Source organism: Macrotis lagotis, chromosome 8, assembly GCF_037893015.1.
Source record: "Macrotis lagotis isolate mMagLag1 chromosome 8, bilby.v1.9.chrom.fasta, whole genome shotgun sequence".
NCBI classification, from domain to species: Eukaryota; Metazoa; Chordata; class Mammalia; order Peramelemorphia; family Peramelidae; genus Macrotis; species Macrotis lagotis.
This window is the reverse complement of record NC_133665.1, coordinates 134648837-134674127: the sequence shown is the minus strand read 5'-3', so window position 1 is coordinate 134674127 and position 25291 is coordinate 134648837. Positions and strand designations below refer to the sequence as shown.

At 40.0% G+C, this 25291-nt stretch overlaps 1 protein-coding gene across 1 annotated transcript in view; it reads left to right on the top strand.

Annotated features, from left to right (window-relative positions):
- PODXL2 (podocalyxin like 2) overlaps positions 1-25291 on the top strand; it is a 34030-nt gene that overhangs the window by 7703 nt on the left and 1036 nt on the right. The window contains 7 exon segments of the mRNA XM_074198430.1: positions 9184-9462; positions 15426-15583; positions 15586-16242; positions 16613-16687; positions 19054-19210; positions 20662-20723; positions 24239-24418. Of these exon segments, the coding sequence (XP_074054531.1) occupies positions 9184-9462; positions 15426-15583; positions 15586-16242; positions 16613-16687; positions 19054-19210; positions 20662-20723; positions 24239-24418 (1568 nt within the window).

The following is a 25291-nucleotide window of genomic DNA, read 5'->3' as shown; positions in this document are numbered from 1 at the left end:
TGTACATGTACATGCGGGACTTTTACTGTTTTTATGATCTCTTTGGGATATAGACCTGGTAGTAGTATTGCTGGATCACAGAATGTTTGGATCAGTTCACAACACCATCAACAGTGCTTTAGTGTCCCCAGTTTCCCCCCCATTCTCTCCAACATTGATCATTTTTCATTTTTGTCATCTTAGCCAATTTGATAGGTGTGAAGTGGTACCTCAGAGTTGTTTGAATTTGCATTTCCCTAAACAATAATGATTTGGAGCATTTTTTCATAAGACTATATAATAAACTCTAACATAAATATATGTTGACTGACAGAAACTATAAATATTATGTACTGCTTGCCTTTCCAAAAGTACATTTCAAATTTAAGAAGGTGATACCCACACACTACCCTACTAGTCTGTGTCCCCTTCTGAATTTTCTTCTATTCTCTTCTGCACATTTAAAATTGTCTCACTAATGTCTTTTTCTTGATTTACTGTAACTCAGGTATGCCCAGGACCTACAAAATTATCCAATATATAGTTATTTCCAGGTTTTCCTCTTTGATATTTAGAGTTTTCGCCTGGATAATTTGCCTGGAGGAACTTGGATCACTGTAATTTGATCACTGTCTCCAAATACCCAAAAGAAAGAGTGACCTTATCCTAGGTGGCTCCAGAGAATAAGATAAGGAGAAAGTTAGAATCAGATTCTGGCTCAGGATAATGAATGCCACTGAGTTGATTTTACTTTTGGTTATGAACATTGTGCTCCAGATTTAACCCAACTATTTGATTCTTTGCCTTTAGATGATAGTTGTTCTGTAACAAGTAACCTCATGTCTAGGTGAATGGGGTGGTAGAGGTACCCATTCATCTATGCAGTATCCTGGGAGTGCTAAGAAGACCAGTTCTGAAGAAAGGGGACAGAAGTGGGGAGGGGAGGAGAAAGAGAGAGAGACAGGGACAAAGAGAGAGATGGATAAAATACTTAACTACATATACCTGAGAAATGTGGAACACAGGTGGGCCTGGAGACAGTAAAGATCCAAGTTCAAATCTATGTGATTCTGGGCAAGTAACTTCTGTTTTCCTTTGTTTCTTCAAATGTATAATTAGATGCTAAGAACACCTAGGATCAAGTGACATGATATTTGTAAAGCACTTAGCAGGGTGACTGGTAAGAGCTGGCACTATATAAATGCTTATTCACTTCCCTATTTCCCTATTGGGTATTCTGCTAAGTGCTGAGGATACCAAAACAAGACCATCTCTGCCTTCAGAAAGTTTACATTCTCACAGGGGAAGACAAAACATCAAGGGGAACTAGAAAGTGGGGGGTAGGGAAGAATGTAAAAAGGGGGATGAAAAGGAGGAGACCTACTAAGGGAAAAGCAGTTTACCTTTGCCTCATGGTACCAAAATAGCTTTCTCTCCTAGATCAGAGCTGTCTTAGCAGGAAAGCTATGATAATAGTTTGTGCCAAAGTGTGTGTTCAAATGAGATTCAAGGATCCTGTTCCCAACAACTATAGAAGGTAAGGAGCATTTTACAAAGATTTGAAGAAACAAAAAAGGATTTCGCTTTCTGCTGTGGCCCAAGTAATTGCTAAGTATGCACAAAGAGGTTTGTTTAGTTTCCCTCTTAGACGAGGAGGTAAAAGGAGACCTGAGAATGCTTCTCCATTTTCTAGGTTGTAAGACAGGAGGAAATGTTATTTTGGGGGAAAATGGACTTTGCCTTAAAATAAAAAAAAGAAAAAAGAGTTGAAGAAGTAGAGCATAATCCCTATTTGTTATAGGAAGTTGGAAAGTAGGACAATATGACCTGAAAAGAAAGAGAAGTTAACCATACAGATGTAGTTATTTCTATAGAGGGAGGATCTAGAGCCTTTGGGATATGGCAGATGTGTACTGGAGTCAGTTCAAACCAACTTGTAAGCAGATTATTAAATTTTTTTTTTTTTTTAGTTTTTGCAAGGCAATGGGGTTAAGTGGCTTGCCCAAGCCACACAGCTAGGTAATTATTAAGTGTCTGAGGTCGTATTTGAACTCAGGTACTCCTGACTCCAGGGCCAGTGCTCTATCCACTGCGCCACCTAGCTGCCCCTAGATTGTTAAATTTTTAATGTGATCATTTACAACTTAGAAATTGGAGGGAAAAAAATATGAATCAGGACTCAATTTATTGCTTTGTTGATTTCTAGATTTAAGAAAGTGATGGGATAATGTTAATAATTCAAATTAACCTGTAAAATGTATCATGGCTGCATTTGTTTTTTGAGAAATAGTTGTTAAACATGTACCAGTATACTCCTGGAAGTAGATATATGTGTCCAAAAATGATGATATGAATCCACAGATGGCATCTGGAGGGAAATCACCCAGTAAGGGTTAAAAGGGAAAAGCAGTATGTAGTGGTAATTAGTGACTCCTAGGTGAGGAATACCCAGGCAGCTTTTTGTTGGCTTGGCATTAACAATGAAAGTCTGCCATCTTCTCAGTTTATATATCCAGGACATGATGAAGAGTTTTCCAAGACTTGTTTAATGTGGTGACTATTGCTCGTTGCCAGAAGGAAATGAGAATATTTGGTGAAGTATATGGCAAGAAGGTGAAGGCCTCAAGGGGCACAAGTGATATTTCCCCCCATGGTTACTAGTTGAAGGTTAGAGCTTTGATGAAGAAAAGCAAATGTGGGAATCTTAAGAAGATGGAGTATGAGAACACAATTTAGAATTCTCTAACACAGCTTAAAATAGACATGTGATTGGTCTTTGATGGAATGGAATGTACCCAAGGAGAGATATTAAAATGGATTTGCCTAGAGTCTTTTGAATTTGATTTAAAGGGTATAAAATGGTTGGAGGAAGGTAAACACATGATATGGGTCAACCTGGATACCAGAGAGTAGCAGTTACAATATGGGAAGACTAACAGAAACACTTAGCACTTCACAGAAAATGATAATAAAAACTGACAGCCTTAGATTTTTGCATACAAATGCAGGAAGTCTAGATGCAAGTTTGACCTTCTAAGTTTCACTGAGAGAATAGGACCAGAATCAGAACTAGACCATGTCTCTGGAAAATTAGACTTACTTCTAAAAGGGCAGTTAATCCACCAGTATATATTAAGGTGCTGAATATGTTCCAAACACGGTCTTTAGTGCTAGAGATGCCAAGAAAAAGCAAGAATGGTCCCAACCCTTAAAGGAGAAATAGCAACTATAAACGAGAATATGCATATATCTAAAATATATAAAAGAGAATATGCATAGTCAGAAGGTAACCTAAGAGGGTCTGCAATAGCAGCAGGGAGATAAGATAGGGCCCCTGGAGGAGGTGGTGTTTGGACTGAATTTTATAAAAAGGCAGGAGCATTCCAGGCATTTGAAGCAGCAGTTTCCCATACTACCACTCCTAGGTCTATGTTCTAAAGAATGGAAAAGAAAGAGGGAAAGGATCTTATATACAAAAGTATCTATAGTGAATCTTTTTTTCCCTATCTATTAAAGCCTTGTTAAATAAGTTGTGGTATATGAATGTGATGGAATAATAATTTTGCTCTAAGAAATGGTGATGGTGATGATTTCAGAGAAACCTAGGAAGTTTCAGTTCCTCATCTGTAAAATGGGAATAATAATGGTACTTATGTCCTAGGATTTCTGGAAGGATAAACTAGAGTATTTGTAAAATACTTTGCAACCTTTAAAGTACTATGTAAATCCTAGCTATTTGTTATTGTTATTATTATCATTATTATTAGAATCTAGTGTTTGACCTGATGTAGACTATAGGAAACAGGACTTCAATTTATACAATAACAGCAATATTGTAAAAACTTTGATCACCACAGTGACCCACAATTCCAAAGAAATTTTGATGAAACATACTACTTACCTCCAGATAAAGAAGTGATAGACTCAAAGTGCAGATTGAAGCATATATTCTTTGATGATATGTTCAATAAGGGAATTTGTTTATATATATATATATATATATATATATATATATATATATATATTGCCTTAGAGCTTTTGTCTTTATTGATTTCTTAATCGAGAGAGGGGAGGAAAAGAATTCAGACCTGAAAATAAAATGAAATTGAATCTTTAAAAAGAAGTGTTCATTCTTCCTTACCCCTTTAGACATTTAGGAATTGAGAAGATGTTCCTCAATCAACTTGTTAGAATTATATAGGTAGGCAGCCATTTGCTGACTGAAGGATCAGTCCTACTCCTGATGCCTTAAAAAAGTAAGCCAGATTTCTCTAGACTCAGTTAAATGTTGTCACTGTCTGGCATTCAGGAAAAAAACAGCCCAGAGAAATGACAGAACTCTTTAGAAGAAATCACACTTAGCCTTTTACCTTGCACCTCCTCCTAATATGGGAAGAAGGGAAGATTTCTCTCACCTCCCATCCACACTGGCATCTAGCAGCTGAGTTCTAGTAGGAGACATAATGCCTAGAATAGGGCATCTAGCTGTGGCACTGTGTTGAGGTCCAAGAACCCTGGAGTGACTTGTCCTGCAAAACATTGTGTTGAGAGGGAGGTGTGGGGGTTCCAGTAAAAAGAGAAAAGTCAGCAAAACACTGCCATGCTGGAAGTGTACATTGTCCTGCCCAGTACATTTCCTTGTTTTCCTTTCTAGTATTGTTCTTAGGGGGTTGCCCACTCTTTCACAGATGCTCTGTGTATTTGTGACTGAGTATAGCTCAGGTTGATAAGGGCAATATTTTTGCTAGATGCTTAGTTGGTCATTTTAATAAATATCTTGGTCTTGAGCTAATTGTGTTTTTTCCAAAGACTATAACTAGATAGGATTCATGGCCTTTAGTTTTAGGTGCATAAATCTAGCAGTTATTCCCTGGGAGATACAACTTTTAAGTGCGAATTTGTAAAACAATCCAAAGGAGACATTCTCAAAGATAATATTTTATAGCAAGAAATATAAGTTTTACATTTTCATCAATAAACACCATGGGGCAGCTTGTTGGCACAGTGGCTAGAGCACTGGTCTTGGAGTCGGGAGGATGGGAGTTTGAATCTAGCCTCAGACATTTGACACTAACTAGCTGTGTGACCTTGGGCAAGTTGTCTAACCTGGATTACCTTGCATTCAGGGCCATCTCTAGTCCTCCTGATTCCTATCTGGTCACTGGACCCAGATGGCTCTGGAGGAGAAAGTGAGGCTGGTGACTTAGCACAGCACCCCCTCACTCAAATCCAATTCATGTGCTTGTTATGATGGCATCACCTGCCTGATGACATGATCTTTAAGAATGAAGGACAAAATAAAAGATAAACACCAACTTTATAAACCAAAAATGGGGAAAATGTGAGTAGGCAATAGTTTGTATAAAATCATCTTTGTTTTTTTTGGACTGCAGGTTCAATATGAGTGAACTGTTGGCATGGCAACCAAAACCACTCATGTTATACTAGACTTCCCTGAGACCCCTAGAGTCCATAACAAAGGAAAGCAAAGATCCACCCTCCTTTGGGCCAGTCAAGTCATATCTAGAATATTATGCTCATTTTAAAAGCCATTGACTGTCTGTAAAGCATGTAGAGGAAGAGGACCATGACATCAGGGAGGTAATGCCATGACATGCACGTGATTTGGATTTAAGTCAGGAAGGGCTTGGAGAGTACCCAGGATGATGAAGATGTGAATTCAGGAAGACTTCCTAACTCCAGATCTAGTGCTCTCTTCATTAAGTAGAGAAGCAGAATTGGGCTCAACATAAAGCAAAAGTATCACATGTAAGAGATTGATTTAGGGAAGCTGATGAAGTTTACAGGGTGGCAAGCTAGAAAGGTAGGTAGTACAGTGGATAGAGCACTGGGCCAGGAGTCAGGAAGACCTGAGTTCAATATAACATCCCCAGTCCCCAGGAATGGAGAACAACTGTTTTCTGAGACACAGAACCACATAGGGGTTGTATGTAGGCAGTCTATGCAGCTAACAATGCTTGATCTCCAAGTTGCTGGACTCAGCTCAGGTATAAATGGAGGAAATGGTACGCCTGGCCTCTGAGCCTATGAAGGGAACCACATGGGCTAGGTGCCAGAAATTCCTAACCCACATTGTCTGGAAAAGCATCAAGAGTTCCTGAACTCCAGCCTTCTGCATGAAATAGAGATTTCTTGGGTAGCATGATTTTGCCTCTTAGCAAGAGAAAAGGAGTCTCTAGGTAAGGTCAGCTTCAACAAATTCATGAGTCTGGAGATCTAGAATTCTGGAGAGAGAGTGAGTATAGGAGTGTTCATGGGCAGAACTGACCTCTCGGATAGAAGAAAATCCTATATGTGCCACCTACACACCCATAGAGTAGTGACAAGGGACTAAATCCATAATAGAACAGAACAAAAGAACTGAACTCTTTTTTACTATGAGTTATTAGGAACCGTGTAGTTCCAATAGGAAATAGATTGTCTCTTTTAGCAATTCTTAAATTTGTCTTCCTACTGGGAAAATTCAAACAGTAAAGTTTATAGCATTGAGCTGGAAGGTTTTTTATTGTTCCCAGATACAGGAGTTGTTTTCTAAGAGTATCCCTATAGGTTTTTAAGCTCTTTTGGATCATCTGTGCCTTTCTATCCTTACCAGAATTTTACAACTAGATTTGAAGTTAGAAGGGGACCTTAGAGATCATTTAGTCTTGGCTTCTCCATTTACAGATGAAAAAACAAAACCAAACAGAAACCCAAAGAAATTAAATGACTTCCCTGGCTAAGGACACATAGTAAGGAACAGAGGTGGACTTTTAACCCAGATCCTCTGCCTACAAATACAGGACCCTTTTTTTTAATTAAAGATTTTATTTATTTTGAGTTTTTACAATTTTCCCCCTAATCTTACTTCCCTTCCCCAGCCCCCACAGAGAGCAACTTGTCAGTCTTTACAGGACCCTTTTTCTTGTCCACATTCGCCATATTATGCCCATCACCCTTGCTTCAAGTGCAACAGGGACCCACAGAACAGAACTTTACCCACTCTATGTAGCCCCCATATAGCTGTGGGACCCACTCAGGTAGTCCAGGTAAATTAATCTCATGTACTGGGAGCTCCATTTCCTTTTCCTTAGCAATTCAGGGAGATGACAAAAGTAAACATCATTCAATATAATGCCTCACTCCAGCAGGATTGCCAGGGTCAACAGTCCCCTCGTTCTAGCTCCACTTGGTAATGTTATTCTTTTTTTGCCATTCTTCTTTTTTTTATTTTTCCAACTACATGCATAGTTTTCAATATTCATTCATTTTTCTCCCTCTCCCCCTTTCCTTCCCCCCTCCCTTGACAGTGAGTAATCTAATATGGGTTATAGATGCATAACAATGTTAAAACATATTTTTATATTAACCATATTGTGAAAGAATCTAAACAAAAGGGAAGAAAACATGAGAGAAACAAATTTTAAAAATTGAAAATAATATTCTTTGGTCTGCATTCAGACTCTATAGTTCCTTCTCTGGATGTGGATAGTTATTTTCTATCACAAATCCTTTAGAATTGTCTTTGATCCAAAAAAACAAAAAAACCCCCAAAAAACAAACAAAAAAAGAATTGTCTTTGATCATTGTATTGCTGAGAAGAGCAAGTCTATCATAATTGATCATTATGCAGTTATTAACATTATTGTTAATGTGTATAATGTACTTCTAGTTTTGCTCACTTAACTCAACATCAATTCATGCAAGTCTTTCCAGCTTTTCTGAAGTCCGGCTGCTCATAATTTCTTACAGAAAAATAGTACTCTGTCGTATTCACATACCACAGTTTGTTTGACCATTCCCTAATTGATGGGCATTCCCTCAATTTCTAATTCTTTGCCACTACAAAAAACTACTTTAAATATTTTTGAACATGTACAAGGGAAAAAATTCCTTATGATCTCTTTGGGATACAGACCTAGTAGTACCATTGCTGGATCAAAAGGTAGGTGCAGTTCTATGACAATTGGTCTTTCTGGGTCCTCAGACAAGGGAACCATTCTGTTCTCTAAATCTGATCATTAGCCTCCATGTTTATCCATCCTAAGTCATCTCTTTAGGACTCTTGGGCTAGGAAGTATATAGTTAATTGAATGATCTTCATGCTTTGAAGATGAGGATGGAGAGGGGTTTTTTTAAGTGGGGGAGTGGTAGCTTGTTTTTGTTTCTTAAGCCCAGAGACCCATACATAGACTTCACACATAAACAGTAGATAGGGAATTTAAGATATGATACTCTTTTCAAAGATGAATGCCCATCCTCCCACAGGTAAGCAAAGGGAGGGAGGTCAACTTGACCAATTTTCACAAAAAATTGGAATTCCTGTCATTAAGAACCTTAAGGAAAGAACCAACTTCTGACTGTACCAGCTCTACCTAGAAAAAAGCCAGGTAGTTTGGAAAAAAGAAAACAGTTTATCCTCTTGCAAAAGACCCAGCCCTTATTACATCCCCCTTCAGTCAGCTTCCTAGTCAGTCTCCAGCTTTCACTTTTACAGAGGAGAACACTGAGGAACAGAGGGTCTTACCTAAGAGTGGAGCTCACATAATAAAGCATCAAACACACTTGCAGTTCCATTTTTAAGAGGAATGAAAAAGCAAACAATCAATGGTTGGGGTCTTACTAATTCGTATATTACATTGAATCAATTGTAAAGTGAATTCCAGAACTTCTCATCAGTTTGTACTACAATTCTTTGTAAAGAAAGTATTCAGGATGCTATACAACTAAAAATCAGAGCAAATTTTTAAATTTACTCATATCCTTGATCAGTAGAAAGATCTGAAGAGACATGACTGTACATGGGATTGATCTGGTATTCAATATTACTTCTCTCCTTACCCTCCCACAGGCACTAGCACTGTTTTCTGGGTCTTAAATGCTCTCTTCCTCTCCCTCCCCAAAGAACCAAACAGTCATTTTTCAGTGACTTCAAAGCCCTTGCCCCCAGAGAGAAAAAGGCAGCCCAGCATCTTCCTGCAACTGAAATTCCGTAGTCTGCCGCCTCTCCTCAACCCATTCCTCAAATACACCAATTCTATCTCATTCTACCCCCTCCATTCTGTTGGCTATAGAGTAAATTGATAAGACTATTGATAAACTCATGTAGAGTTTGTATTGAGTGATTTTTTTTAGTCTAGATTCCTCTTTCCTGCTCCTTCCAAACTCTTATAACCTCTTTTCTTTTTGTGTGTATTTGCCCAGGTGTGTCCTTGGGCATGTGCTTGATAGGACTTGAAGAGCCTGGTCCTGAGGGGCTCACTTCTACCTCTCTGTTGGATCTCCTATTGCCAAGTGGACTGGAGTCCGTAGACCCAGTTGAACCAAGTGAGGCCATTGGGCCAGGAGTTGGGTTGGGAGGTCCTGGTTCAGGCTTCACTAGTGAAGAGAATGAAGAATCCAGGATTCTGCAGCCACCACAGTATTTCTGGGAAGATGAGGGAGAACTGAATGATTCCATCTTGGATCTTGGACCCACTGAAGGTAACTTTTTTTAATAATGCTAATTGAATGCTAGCTGGATATATGTCAAGGTTCCAGAAAAGAATTCAAATGACTAACTCATCTGAGGTTATTATAATCCACACTTTCCCATCTTCCACACCAAATTTTTACTGTGTCAGAGTTATTTATATGTCCTGCCTGACCACCATGTTCCTCCTTAAGGTTAATCTCTTCCTTTACTTTTGAGAGTCAGGTAGAGAGAAACAGGGGCAAACATAGGAAAGTTTATATATTACCCCATTATAATAATTAGCTCATTTTAAGATTCTGTTTTGTTTTGTTTTTTTAGGTTTTTTCCAAGGCAAATGGGGTTAAGTGGCTTGCCCAAGATCACACAGCTAGGTAATTATTAAGTGTCTCAGGTCAGATTTGAACCCAGGTACTCCTGACTCCAGGGCCGGTGTTTTATCCATTACGCCACCTAGCTGCCCCTTCATTTTAAGCTGAAAGGGACCAATATAATGGTTCCTAAAGTCCACTTTATTCTATCCTTTTTTCATTTTAAGTAGTTTATTTTGGATGAAAAAATTCTAAGTTCATTTACCATTCCTTCAATTTCCTCCTATTAGAAAATTTCCTGACATGTAGGGAGAGGTTGGGCTCTAATATAATGGCTTCTAAGATCTATTTTATCTTTTTCTTCTTATTTTTTTCTTCTGTTTTTGCAAGGCAATGGGCTTAAGTGACTTCCCCAGGTCACATGGCTAGGTAATTATTAAGTATCTGAGGTCAATTTTGAACTCAGGTCTTCCTGACTCCAAGGCTGGTGCTCTATCAACTGTGCCACTTAGCTACCTCTATCCTTTTTTCACTTCAATGAGTTTATTTCAGATAAAATGTTCTAAATTCATTCACAATTCCTCTAATTTCCTCCTATTAGAAAATTTCCTAAATTTAGGGAGAAGTTGGGCTTTATGCCACATATGTATCTCTAATTAACTTCTTGGCCTCTTGGTGGTTGAAACAAAATTCAACATTCTGAAACATTTGGGTCGCAAAGCAGTTAAATTATATTAGAGTGTTTATGGATAAACAGATGCCAGAAGGAAAAATTGGGAAAAGAATGAAACTTCTCACTCAGCCCCAGTATTCTACTCTGAGGTAACTTTAAAGCTAATAACCCTTGACATTGCCCTAATCTGTTACAGCTCAGTTCTACCATTTTTCTTCAAGAATGAACTGAAAAGTCATACATACTTCATCTTCTTAGATAAATGTGGTTTGAATTAGTTTAATAATTTATAGATGATCCTGAGTTATTGCCAAGATCCTTCAATCTATTCAAACCCTATTTTTGTATCACAACAACAGTTTGAAGGAATTTTACTTACCCTAAGACCTATGAAATTGATTGGATATCTGATCACTTCCTTTAAGAGGGGTGAGTTTGAATAAATCAAACTAACCTTACACTTGGATACAGGGTTTAGGGGATTGGATTGGATTTCACCTTGTTCTAGGGACTTCATAACTGTCTAGTTCTCAATGTCTTCCAGATAGTTATGAAGGATCCCTTCCCTAGACTAGACATAAGTCCCTATTCCCAGAGGCCCTCTGAGAATTGGTGAATGTGAACCAAAGTACCTCGACATTCCCATGAATGACTTAAAAATTACACAGCAGGGGCGGCTAGATGACGCAGTGGATAAAGCACCGGCCCTGGAGTCAGGAATACCTGGGTTCAAATCCGGTCTCAGACACTTAATAATGACCTAGCTGTGTGGCCTTGGGCAAGCCACTTAACCCCATTTGCCTTGAAAAATAAAACCGAAAAAAAGAAAAAAAAAGTTACACAGCAAAGTATTTTACAGCTAGTTCCAACAGCTGTTTAAATGTGCTTGGTGAGCAAAAACTCTTTATAGATTTCAGGTTATTGAAATTCTGGTGTGGCAGTTTGATAAGGGCCCTGGACCTGAGTCAAAATATTTGTGTTTGAGCTTGGGACACACTGTTTACAAAACCTAGGAAGGAGTAGAAGGCCCTCTCTGGGTGCCAGTTTCATCATCTGGAAAATGAAGATAATAATCCTTGTACTATTTGCCTCATAGGGAGATTGAAAGGTGCGCCATTATGGACTGTACAATGGTTGTCTAGATATGAGCTATTATTAGTCTGAGATGAAAGACCCACTTAGAAGACTTCTCCCACTACTACCCAAGGAACCTTCTGCTGAAAAATTAAGGGGATGAGTCTTTATTTTAGATAATGCAAAGTTCTCAATATCTGTTTCTTCCTACTTTTTGTTTCTCCTCTTTTTACCACCTTACCTCATAATCCTTTCCACAATATCTAAGATTTCATATGTGTGCACAATGCACACATCCATATGAAGACATTCATATGCATGTTTTACTCTATGAGTTCTCTTTTACTGAGCATTTCATAAAATCTCAGAGTTGTAAAAGACCTTAGGAAATATCCAGTATAAACTCTTATCTAATAGAAGAATCTGCTCTATGACTTCATGACATGTGATTATAATACATCCAGTGACAAGTAGCTCATTACCTTTCTGGCATTTTATATTATTGTTGGTGAACTCTAATTCATGGTACCATGGAGAGAATACTGTAATGTTTGCAATAAAACATGACCTTGGGCACAATGACCTTGCTTCCCTGATTGTCAGTTCATCAAATGCAGAATGAGGAGGTTGAACTAGATATATTTGGACGTTCCTTCTAGCTTTAAATCGAGAAACCTAACATCTTTTCAAATTGTTAGTATTTCTCCCATGTACTGAGCTGAAATTTGTCTCTTGGTAACCTCCATCTGTTAACCTTAGTTTGTTTTCAGTAATTATACAAAATCAGTCAAAGACTCAGAATGTTAAAGCTAAAGAGAGACTTTATAGATCATCTAATGTAATTTGATCTTACAGCTGAGAAAAGTGAGACTGTTTAGACAAAGTGACTGGACTCCTTGTTTTGTTTTGTCTTTGTTTTTAGTTGGTTGAGTCTATGAAAGAGATATATACTCAAAAGGATTTTTAACTTCTGTAATACAGTATAAAACTCCTCAAAAGTGATCTTTCTAAAGGTTTTTATATTTTAAGACAATGTAAAATATCTTCTAGAGAATTTATAGCTAGTTATATGTTTCTGAAAATAATAAAACTGAAACTGTAGTTTTAAAAGTCAACTTGTTCTCTCTTTCAGATGATGTACTTTGTGTAAAATCAGCTCAAAAGTTCCTAGTTATCTTCTCCAGGTTAAATAAACATTCCCACTTATTTTCATTCTTTTTCCTCTGACACAAGAGTGGGAACTGCTGGGTTCTAATATCCTCTGTGCTTCTTAGGCAGACAGTCATTGCTTTCTTGGGTCATCATTCTCATATCTCAACTCAAAGGCATTTTTTAAGTTTTCAGTAAAACTTTAGAAAAGCATTCCCAATTGTCCTTGCTTTCAAGGCCCTCAAGTTCAATGCTAACCACCCCCTCTAACTTCTTTCTTCTTGGGGACTAGATTATGATCAAATTTGAAAACATAGAGTCTTGCTAGAGATTCTTCTTATTATCATTATGATGATTTGTGCATTATAGACTCTTAATATTATTTTGAACAGAATTGGATCATCAGCATTACAATTATATAAAGCTGTGAGCCTGCTTAAGCAAGGGAACATGTTAGGGAATAGTGGGAAGTAGTGTGTTTAAGAATAGGACGTCTCTTTGCTTAGAACAGTCTCACCCAGGCCTGATACTTTCTGCTTTGCAGCTAGAAAGAAGTAAGATTCAAGATTACTTGATGATTGAAGGGATAAATGAATGAACACACTTTTCTGTCTCTAGCTGCAGACTCTGTTTTTCCAGTCCCATCTGTCCATAATGAGACATAATAAAGTTGACCAGAGCTTTGCTATAGGACCCCAATGGGATAGATAAAGGAGGAGGCCATTTCCTCTCTGTCTTTCCTCTCTGGAAGGTGCTTCTTCCTTGCACCTCTCACTATACCTGTGACAATCACCATTTGCACATCTTGCTCCATTGTCCACTGTGTGCCAGTGACTCTGGAGCCCCAGAGGGGCCAATGTTAACATCTCTGCCAGTTCAAGTCGGTTCAGTATTGGCAGAATGTGATAAGTGCCCTCAAAGTGCCAGGAACTCTCCTGGACCCTGACACAAACATGCAAAAGGAGAAACACCTTGTCTTCAAGCAGCTGAAGCTGTATCCCAGAAACTTCTATTCTTCTTGGAGGCCAAGTAGGAAGGGCTGGCTGGCCTGCAGGCTTCTTGAAGAAAGAGAACACTCAGTTACAGACTTCTGTACCCCTCTACAGACCAGATATCTAGTCCAGTCCTTTCATTTTACAGCCAAGGAAACTGAGATCCAGAGAAGCAGTAACTTAATCAAGGTGAATTAGATGTAGAATCAGGGCTGATCCCTAGTCTAATATTCTTTGATGTCAGCAAATGACCTTGGATGAAATCATGAGAGTAGGCCAAGAGAGGTTAGGCCCCATAAGCCAAAAAAGGGAAGCTGGGGTCTGCACTGTAAGAGTTCATGGTCAGAAGCTTATGGTAACAGGAGCCCTCAATTCCAGTTTATTCTTCTTGAGTTTTCCACCACTCCATGTGCTTTTTCAGGAAATGTTGGTAGACTTCTAGAAGCCAAAAATGCTTGGTTTGGTGTTTAAGGTAATTTCATAGCATTCACTTTCAGTTGTTTTGTGATTGTCCTTTCCTTTTTTACACACAATATTATACTCATGTATATTGTCATCTTGACTATATTTGCATCAGTTCATGTCTTTCCATGTTTCTCTATATTCATTGTTTCTTATAGCAGAGTAATAAGAAAGTCCATTCATGAACAGTCACTTGTTTAGTCTTTCCACGATTGATAAAAATTACTTTGTTTATAATTCTTTGCTATCAGAGAAAGAGCTATTCTAAGTATTTTGGTACATATAGGAATGAATCTTCAATCAGCAGAAGGATAGATGAAGAAATTTGGGGCTGATTATTTTTTTTCACAGTTTCAGGAAATGGTATGTAGAATGGACATCTCCATGGTTTTTGTCTCAGGAACCAACAGTTTAGTAGATCATGGGATCCTAAATTCTTAATATGGATCTTAGTCTAATCTCCTAATTTTAGGATAATGGAAGCTCAGGAAGATACAGTGACTCAGTTCCTATAACTTTAAGTTTGGCATCCTCCTTCTAGCAATAACCATTCTGATTTTTGTGACTTCCTGTCTCCTAATTGGTTTTGGGGAACAGGCTCTTGGGAATGATCCATGGGTACATGTAGTGGCCTTGCCCAAGCTTATCCTTATAAGGAACTTGAGAAACTGGAGATACTGAAAACCCATTTCCAAATGTCTACATAACTTCTCCACTTGAATGTTCCACTGTCACCTAAATCTAAACATATTCCCCAAATTGAATTCATAATCTCAAATCAATGCTTCCTTATAGCATTCATTGTATATGAGCCCCCACCAATCTCCAGTCACTCTGAATCTTAGCATCATCCTTTGTCTCTTTTCTCTCATTTGTCCCCTACATTTAATCAGTTACTCAGATATATAGAGCATTCCTTCAAAATAGCTCCCAAATTCATCACTTTTGGTCCATCCCTACTGCTTCCCCTTTAGATTTTCATCATTTCATCTCTATTATTGCAGCATCCTCCTTGCTAATTTCCCCAGTGTCCATGTGTCCTACTTTTAATTTTCTAATCTATCATGCAACATGAGATATTTTTTTAATCCATAAAATCTGGAGTTGTATCTCACCACCTATGAGATAAAGTCCAAATTTAGTCTGATAGTCAGACATGTGGCCCAATAGAGTGCCTTATATTCCCTAAAATGTTCCCGACACAATGGGCATTTCTTTCTTTACTAATTATGTCTTTTACATTTTTTTGTAGCACATTATAGTTAACAAATAAATCTTGAATTAATGAACTAACCTTTTATCTCTGTCTTCAGACTACACCTTTCCACTCTCACCACAGAAAGCAATACCAGGAGACGATAAGATCAAAGATCAAGAAATTCCAAGCCTCTCCTCTCCCTTACCCAAAATGAATCTTGTTGAGCCCCCCTGGCATAATCCTCCTGAGGATTTGGATGAAGAGGAAGAGGAAGAGAGGAGGAAGAGGAGGAAGAAGAAGAAGAGGAAGAAGAAGAAGAACAGGAAGTAGAAGAGAAGGAAGAAAGAGAACAAAAAAAGGAGCAGGAAGAAGGATTGCTTTCAGTGAATGGGTCCCAGGAGACACCCCAATCTCAGGTCCCTGGTCCCTTTTCTACCAGCAGTACCCCACCTGGGTCAGTGGCAGGGGCTCCTAGAAACAGACATGAAGATCCTGTGGACCAGGGTGTGGAAGTGGGGAGCAGCATGGAGCCAAGTTCATCACCACTTCCAATTATCCCAGCTACAGTGGCCCTAGGCAGCCAAGACTTTCCCAAGCAGGAGGCAGAAGGAACTGTGGGAGTGATAAAACAAGATACAGGGCATGCTAAGGAGTTAGAAGTCCATGGGGGGATAGACAAGGGGGCTACAGTGGTAACAAAAGGATCAGTGGTCAAGCAAGGGGATGAGCCCCCATCAGTATCACCTTCTCAAAGAAATGTGCCATTTGGGAGTCCTTCCCAGGAGAGTATCTCTGCCTCACCCCCCCTGGACCTCAATGGAATAGAGCTCACACCTTCTGCTGAGGCCACAGGGCAACAAGACCTTCCTCTTCAAATTGATGATGGGAAAGCTCCTGGGGCACCCACCAGAACATCCTGGGACCCAGCTCAGGTAACACAAAGGAGATTATTAACTGGGAATTAGTGGGATTCTGATAGGATGGCCTAACATTCCATAAAGGAAATCTTAACAATTCTTTGTTCCCAAAGATTAGCCACTCCACAGCGTCTCTTACAGGGGACTTTTAGGAGGAAATCTTTTAAATCAGTAAATGATACCCAGGTGGGCAGGAAGAGAGTGGAATTTCAACTTTGAGAGACCCTCCAGGGAGGTATCCTTTGACTTGCTGATGATTTGGTGGGGTGGCCAGGCTTCTAGTTCATTAGCAATGGCATCTTACATGATGCATGTCAAAGTTGGTATTCAGACTAAGTGTTCTTCTGCTCCCCACCTCCTCACTTCTCTCCCTTTCAATGTTCAGGTCATCTGCAAAGACTGGAGCAACCTGGCTGGAAAGAACTACATCATCCTGAATATGACAGAGAACATAGACTGTGTGAGTGGTGGGTCTTAGATAGGAAATAGGAGAGAGGGCTTACCTCAAAAGGATTGAGAGAGTAGAACAGAGACTCATAGCAAGTGAAAGATTTGTATGGTGATCAAAAGAAGGCAGTAAGAAGCAGGCTATCAATATTCACCAAAAGTTGTCATGCATTATTTTTTAAAATGTTGTTGCCTAATTCATTCATTATGCAAAGTAGAATTAACAAGGTTTTCATCATTCATCCATTTTTCATCTGCATATGAAATTTAGTTGTTATTTTTAATATTTTTATTGCATTTGAAAATATGAAGTAATTTGTAATGGTATGTTTTCCTTCTCCTTGCTTTAAGGGGCACACTTGAACCTCTAAACAGCCACATGTACCCTCAGGGCCAAGGCTTGGTTACTCCTGCTCTCAGTGGTTGCCTTTGGGATAGTGGGAGTGGACATGAAGATGGAGTCCACAATGGGTTGATGTTGGGCAGATGTACCAAAATACTGGAGAGTCATCAGTACCAAAATACTGGAGAGTCATAGGGGGTGAGCACTCTCTGGGGCAGGCATCAAGAAGATAATGCCACTGGGGGATGGGATGCTAAAAATATATATTTCTGAGGATTTTCCATTTTGTTGGGGACTTTGAGGAGAGGAGAGTGACAGAGCTCGTATAACTCTATCCCCTTGCTTGCCTAATCGGTGATCCCAAGTTTTCCATCAAACCTTGACTGTGAAGTCTATGCCTAGCCTCCAAGTCCTGTGAAGTTTCTACGAATGGGATTTTCTAGGACGATGTCAGTTCTATCCACATAGTCTTCAGAGGCAACCCTCCAAGCAATCTGGACTTGAGTAGTAAGGAGAGCCCATATTGATAGTGAAATAGGGTTCCCTCATTTGGTTGGCTGTGGGGATGCTAGGTGGCATTTTCATTTCTACCAATATTAGCCTTTTCCAAGTTTTGGAGAAACTTCATCCTAGGCAGTAGGAGCTCCCTGGGATGGCCACATCATGTTGGTTGTTATCAACTATTTCTGAGTGCCTCCATGTCTGACCAGCAAAGGTCCCCTCTCCCTTCTTAAATTCAGAGTCAAGTTTTCTCTTCCCATTAGACCAGAAGAGCCTTGGACTTTTACCTAGTAACCAGGAGGGATGGTCAGGTGTGTGGAATCATCTTGGTGGCATTTGAGTTGGCATAGCAACAGTGGCAGCAATATGGGCAAGGGAATAGAAAGGGGGATGGGAAATTGAAGAGAAACCCCAAGGAATGGATCTGCATTAAATGTCAGGTCTCCCAACCCAATCACAAGACAGGAGACAGATAGAGATGAGGTACGTGTGGTGAGGGGGCAGCAGGTGAGGCAGAGCTGAGCCTCACCTTTAATTGCTAAGGGTTGGACACATACACCTGGTGTGCCACACAAATCCCTGCTGCTGTCACCTCACTTGGCTGCTTGCCTGGGGAAGAGACTTGACCATTGTGGCACAGTGGATAGAACACTGGCCTTCAAGCCAGGAAGACAAGAGTTCAAATTTGGCTTCAAACACTTCACACTTTCTAGGAGTATAACCTTGTTCAAGTCACTCAACATTGATTGCCTCACATTGAGGGCCATCTCCAGTCATCCTGATCCATATCTGGCCACTGGATCTAGGTGGCTCTGGAGGAGAAATTGAGGCTGGTGACTTAATACAGCACCCCCTCCCTCAAATCCAATTCATGTGTATGTCATGGCATCATTTTGCTGACGTAGTCTTCTTCGAAAATGAAGGACAAACATTAGGGAGACCCAGAGAGAAACAGAAGATCTGGAGCTGAGGGAGCAGGAGAGTGGTAAGATGAAATGAAAGTATTTGTAGTAATGGAGGATGGTCATTCCCTATGGGGAAAGGGGGGGTTACTTGTCTCTTAACATAGCCGGCTGGACAAGATTCATTCATTCATTTATTCATTCATTCTTTCTTTCATTCATTCACTCATTCATTCCTCCATTCATCCGTTCATTCCACCAGCATTTTACAAGCCCATACTATGTCTAGATATTTCTGATGGATATTAGTGACAACAGTGATAAATAAGACAGTCCCTGCTATCAAGGAAGCCAGGATCATCATCAATATATGATTAAGGTGCAAGTGAGTAGTACAGACAACTTATTTCTATAAGTTCAAAGTATGTCAAAGCCTGTTTCCAGGCTGCTCTGAAGATTGTGCTCATAGTCGTGCCTCCTCTGCAGTATTGGGATAGGACTAGGGAGAAGACTGAAAGCCAATGAACAGAGTTTCTAAGGGAAAGAAGGGAGGGAAATAGATCCTGAAAATAAAATCTCATGGTGGCTTTGCTCCACTTAAGTCTTAGGAAGATCTTCTCATCTTTTTGGCAGGAGGTGTTTCGGCAACACCAGGGACTTCGGCTCCTGGCCCTGGTCGAAGAAGTGCTGCCCCGGCAGGGGGATGGGCGTCCTGGGGACTGGCACATCTCACTAAGCAAACCCAGTGAGAATGAGCAACATTTGTTGATGACCCTAGTGGGAGAGCAGGGTAAGTGACCAGATCTGGGGTTAGAGAGGGAGACATGGGAGGGCTTGGAAGAAGAAAGGCCATTGTGTAGTAGGTGGGGAAGAAGGGCACAAAATGGACTCTTAGGATGACAGAGCTGGGAGAAAAGGAAGAAAAACCCTTGCTGGGTAAACTAGAAAAAGGCCAGGCTTCTGCTCCTATCCTTTTCAGATCTAGAACTCAGAGGGAAGCCTTATTCATTCAGAGGGCCTAGCATGTGACAGTAACAAAAATTTGATCAATTTGGCATTTCTAGGCTCTTGAGAGTCTTTACCCAGAATGAATTACAAGGTAAAAAAAAATGTAAAGCCTTGAATTTTTATATTTTTCTCTATTTCAGGGCTTTTGGGGAAGGTAGAAGAGAAACCACTGATTAGAGGTAGTTAGATGGCACAGTGAATAGAGCACTGGCCTTAAGAGTCAGGAAGACAGGAATTAAAATCCAGCCTCAGACATTTGACACCAGTGGTGTGACCTTGTTCAAGTCACTTAACCCTGATTGCCTCCCATCCAGGGCCATCTCCAGTCATCCTGATTCATGAACCACTGGACTCAGATGGCTCTGGAGTAGAAAGTGAGGTTGGTGACAGAGCACAACACCCCTCTCACTCAAATCCAATTCATGTGCTTGTCATGGCATCACCTCCCTGATGTCATGATCCGCTTCGAGAATGAAAGACAAACATCATCATTACTCAGTCTAGGAGTTCTGGGATCTTGAGGCTGTAGGTAAAATTTATAAGCTCAGATTTTGGGCACTGGTGAAAAGAGGAGAGTATACGTTATTAGATTCTTTCAGTCCCATAAAGGCAGCCTACCATAGTAAATAGAATTCTCAGAAGTCCTAGATCAAAGTCTTTGACAAGATTCTGGTTGTGTGACTTGGGTAAAGTCACTTAACTTTAAGTGCTAGAGGTATTCTCTAAGACTTTAGGTTGCAAAGAAGGTTCTGATCTGCATTGGTACAGAGGATAAAGAATTCCCTGTACCAATATAGTCACAAATTCAATCTGGTATCCCTAGTCCACAATCATAATCAGATTCAAACAGCTGAGGCTTTGTCTAGGTCACTGAAAGTTAGAGGGTGATGGCATCACTTGTAGTCATATCTCAGGTGAGTTTCTGCCCTGAAATGCTCCCTGTCTTGGCAGTGATCTCCAGATTCCCCATTTAGTATGTAGAAAAAAGGGAAAAATATAGGAGGAAAGAAGCATTTAAGTAGGAGAGATGTTTATAGGAAGAATGAAAGAATGTGTGTAGAGTGAAAAAAGATGTAAGAAGTGTGTGTGTATGTATGTATATTAAATGAGAACTCAGTGGGTGAGAGAGAAAGCCAAGGCTAGAAAATGGATGGGATACAAAGTCCAATTTCCTGCTACTGTCGAGCCCCAGGAGCTGAGGCAATACAGATAACTCTTCTTCCTTCTCCTTAGGAGTGGTTCCAACTAAAGATGTCCTCTCAGTGCTGGGTGACATTCGGAGAAGCTTAGTGGAGGTAAGAGTCTTAGAGGCTGGATTGTCAAGGAGGTCTTCATATTGCACAGCCATGTGAACAAGGTCCTTACTAGGTACCTACCTACACATTTGTGATTTGGGGGAATAAATGGCTGCCAGCCTCAAAATATATCCTTCCTGGTCCACCATTGTCTGAAAATTCCCATTATCAGCCTCTTCTTAAAGAACCTCTTGGAAGAACCCAGTATTTTAGCTAATTTAAGCCTTTCTGTTGCCTAGGAAGTATTTACACATTCATAGCAGACACATTAATAGGAATTAACATATCCTAAGTAATAATCTGCTGCTATATCCATTGTTACCCAGTAGAGAACAGAACCCTTAGGAGATGGGTGTAGTAGAAATTTGAGGGGGTAATAACTATTTGGTAACCCACCAGAGGGAAGAATTAGGGGTTGTTAGAGAAATGGGGCAGCTTGAAGAGTTCTTAAGAAAGACTTTGTTGATATCACTGTTTTACTTCCTGGGAAGGGTAGAGAAAGTCTATCTCCACATACGAAGCCAACTTTTTATTCCCAGCTCAGACTCTTCCCCTAATGAACTGCCTTTCAATGAGCTCCAAGTCAAACTTCTCTAAGGATTTTTCTACAAAGAATATAGCTAGTGATTTTCCAAACCCAGCAAACGTCAATGGAAAATTAAAATGAAAGAACTTTCTTTCTACCCCATTTTGTTTTATCTTATTTTGTTCCTTAATGTCTTCATGAAATTTTTTTAAATTCTGTTCTCAGTTGGATTAATTTTAAATAAGAAAGTCCCTGCCTCCAAAGAGCTTACTTACCACCTACTGGGACAAAACAATATGATGTCAATTAAGTTAGGTTCAAGGTGGAATATGATGGTGGCAACAGAAAGGTCTAAATATGATGCTCTAATCAAAGCTATCCATAGTCATATGAAAAATTGGTCTAAATCATTACTTATTAGAGAAATGCAAATTAAAGCATCTCTGAGATACCACCTCATACCTCTCAGACTGGCCAATATGACCAGAAAGGACAATGATCATTGTTGGAAGGGTTGTGGGAAATCTGGAACACTAATACATTATTGGTTGAGCTGTGAACTTATCCAACCTTTCTGGAGAGCAGTCTGGAACTATGCCAAAAGGGCAACAAAAATGTGCATACCCTTTGATCTAGTAATACCACTATTGGGCCTATACCCTGAGGAGATGATGAAAAAGGGTTAAAAACATCACTTGTACAAAAATATTCATAGCAACCCTGTTTGTGGTGGCAAAGAATTGGAAATCAACTAAATGTCCTTCAATTAGGGAATGGCTTAGCGAGCTGTGGTATATGTATGTCATGGAACACTATTCTATTAGAAACCAGGAGGGATGGGAATTCAGGGAAGCCTGGAGGGATTTGCATGAACTGATGCTGAGTGAGATGAGCAGAACCAGAAAAACACTGTACACCCCAACAGCAACATGGGAATGATGATCAACCTTGATGGACTTGGTCATTCTATCAATGAAGAATCAGGGACAATTTGGGGCTGTTTGCAATGGAGAATACCATCTGTATCCAGATAAAGAACCATGGGGTTTGAACAAAGAGCCAGGACTATTACCTTTAATTTAGGAAAAAAAAACCCCTGATATCTTATTGTCTGATCTTGCTATCTCTTATACTTTTTCTTTCTTCCTTAAAGATATGATTTCTCTCTCATCACACTCGATTTGGATCAGTGTATACCATGGAAACAATGTAAAGACTGACAAATTGCCTTCTGGGGGGGTGGGGGAGGGAAGTAAAATTAGGGGAAAAAATTGTAAAACTCAAAATAAATAAAATCTTAAAAAAATAAATATGATGCTCTAGGAAATTTGAATATCCTACCCTTCAATTGTGAAGATCAGGGGAGGTTTCATGGAGGTGGTGGTATAAGAAGAGGGCCTTTGAAGGCCTTCAACAGTCTTGAAGAGAGCAATTCTAGTTCTATAGACTAGCCTATGTGAATAAAGGAAAAAGTAGAGTTAAGGACCTTATTCATGTCTAGACCCAAAGACTAAAGGATGGGGACTGAGAGGAGAGGAGAGGGGGAACTGGCCAACTGTGAAGAAAGGAGTAGACAAAGTAGTGGTCACCTAGGGTGGATAGATTTCTCCAGAGGATAAAACAAGGGGCAAGACAAAACTTTTTATCACTGCTGACATGTTTTGTTCCAGAATACTCCACTCTCCATGGCACCTACTATTTATTATGTGATAAGTCAAGTTGTACATGTCAAAGTAAGGCTCAATACCTTCAGTATATAAAAACAACTTTTGAAAGGAAAAAGCCCAATTTTCTATCTTTGCCAAAGACATATAAATGCTTTGTCTGTCTGCAAATTGAGGAGGCTAGGATTGGTTTCAACACCAAAGATTTAAGGATTTACTTTTTGTTTCTTACAATTTTTTTCCCCATCTTGTTTCCCTCCCCCCCATCCCCCACAGAAGGCAATCTGATAGACTTTACATTGTTTCCATGTTATACACTGATCAAAATTGAATGTGTTGAGAGATCATACCCTTAAGGAAAAAAAAATAAAGAGATGGCAAAATACATTACATACCACTTTTTAAAAAATTAAAGGTAATAGTCTTTGTTCAACCTCCACCATTCCTTCTTTGGATACAGATGGTATTCTCCATCGCAGACACCCCAAAATGGTTTTACTTATTTTTGAAGAAATAAAGGATAGTGTCTCTGGAGCTCTGGGGTTCAGCCCAATAAGAGATAACTGAAAGAGAAGCTTGAGTTGGAAATGGATCTGAGGATAAGTTCCTTCTTTCTTTGGATTGTTTATTAATGGTACCTAGTTCTTAATGTTTACTTTCCCCTCTTGTTATGGGTTCTCCCTTATCTAGTTTTTGGATTCCTATAAGAATGAGACACTATGGTTCTAATCCAGATCCTGAGGATTCACTAAGAGAACAGGACAGTTACTTGTCACATGAGGAATGATTGAAAGAATGGGAATATCTAGCCTGAAGATTTAGAGGGAGGTTTTTGAGAATTATCTTCAAGTATATGACTCAAGCAGAGAAGGCCTTCAGATTTAGCCCCAGAGAGCAGAACTAGGAGCAATGAGGAGTAGTTGCAAGGGACAGTTTAAATTGAATGTCAGAAAAAATTTGCTACCAATATGTCCTATCCAAAAGGAAATGGAGTACCCCAGGATAGGGTGAGTCATCTTTCACTAGAGGTCTTCAAGCAAAGACTAAATGTTTCCTTCTCTGAATGTTGTACAGGGGAGAGGGAGGATTTGATAGTTTGTGCAGCTTCTCCTCACTGCCCCACCTTCTGGTATTTCCTGAGGATTCCTTGATTGAGGGTACCCTTGAACCTCCCAGCCTTTTTCTGATCTTCGACATACATCTGCAGTGGGCAAGAATAGCTGGGAGTTCATTTAGGGGTTCTCAAAGTCTCCCCAAAAGGCAGTGCTTGTTGTGCATCCAGGGGGAATTCCCCCCATTTTTTGGTCCTCCTGTCTTTCCTCTAGATTGGCATCCAGAACTATTCCACTACCACCAGTTGCCAGGCCCGACCGAGTCAGGTCCGAAGTGACTATGGAAAGCTCTTTGTTGTGCTGGTTGTCATCGGCTCCATCTGCGTCATCATCATTGTGCTAGGACTCATCTATAATTGTTGGCAGCGTCGCCTGCCCAAGCTCAAGAACATGGTAAGGGACCAGAACCAGCCATGGGCAAGAGACCATGAAGATAGGGTAGAGAATGGGACAGGCAAGCTAATGGGGAAGGTGACAGCCAGTGGCCTAGCATGGGCTGGGGCTAGGAAGGATATGATCCCCTTTAATTCCGCAGATCTTTGTGGAACCTCTATGAGATGTCCAGGGTAGTATATGGTCTGCCCCCTCAAAAAACTTGTAGAAGAGACTAGGCTAAGGCAAAGAACAACATAGTGGTATGTGACTGAGTGTCCCCCGAATGGTACAATTATAAAGACTCAAGAAAAGGAGATGTTACTTGGCACCTCTGTGAGCCTTGACAGCAGCAGTCATGGGAGTTTCATGGGAGAACGGGGTTAAGGAGATGGTAGAGAGGAGGGCATTTCAGGCCAGGAACAATGGTACAAACTGGCTTTTTCTCATGGCTGGACATTTTCATCTCCTGCCCATGATAGTTTGTGTGGCTTCTCTGAAGTAAGAGATAGAGCCAGGTGGGGGTCCCTGATGCATGGGCACCTAGGCTCCTGTGTCCCTCCTATTATGGAATGTAGTGATCAGGAGAGGAAGCTTACCAGGAAAAAACTGCTTCCAGAGAAGGAGCTACTGAACACAGAGCTGGGTGCAGGTTCCTGATTAATCCAGGGATATGGAAAGAAAGGAATTTGTTGGGGGGGGCAGGGGAAGTGTTCACGTTTATAACCAAGATTAATTCCAAGGAACCTAGAATTGGATTGAAGCTTCCAAGAAAGTTTCCAACAGGGGCAGAAGAAGGATACATTGAGGCCACTCCTATTGTGGCACTAGACCTGGTTGTAGGCCAGACAGTCCCAGGCAATGCCATTTCCTAGTGAGCTTGTTCCAGTCCTC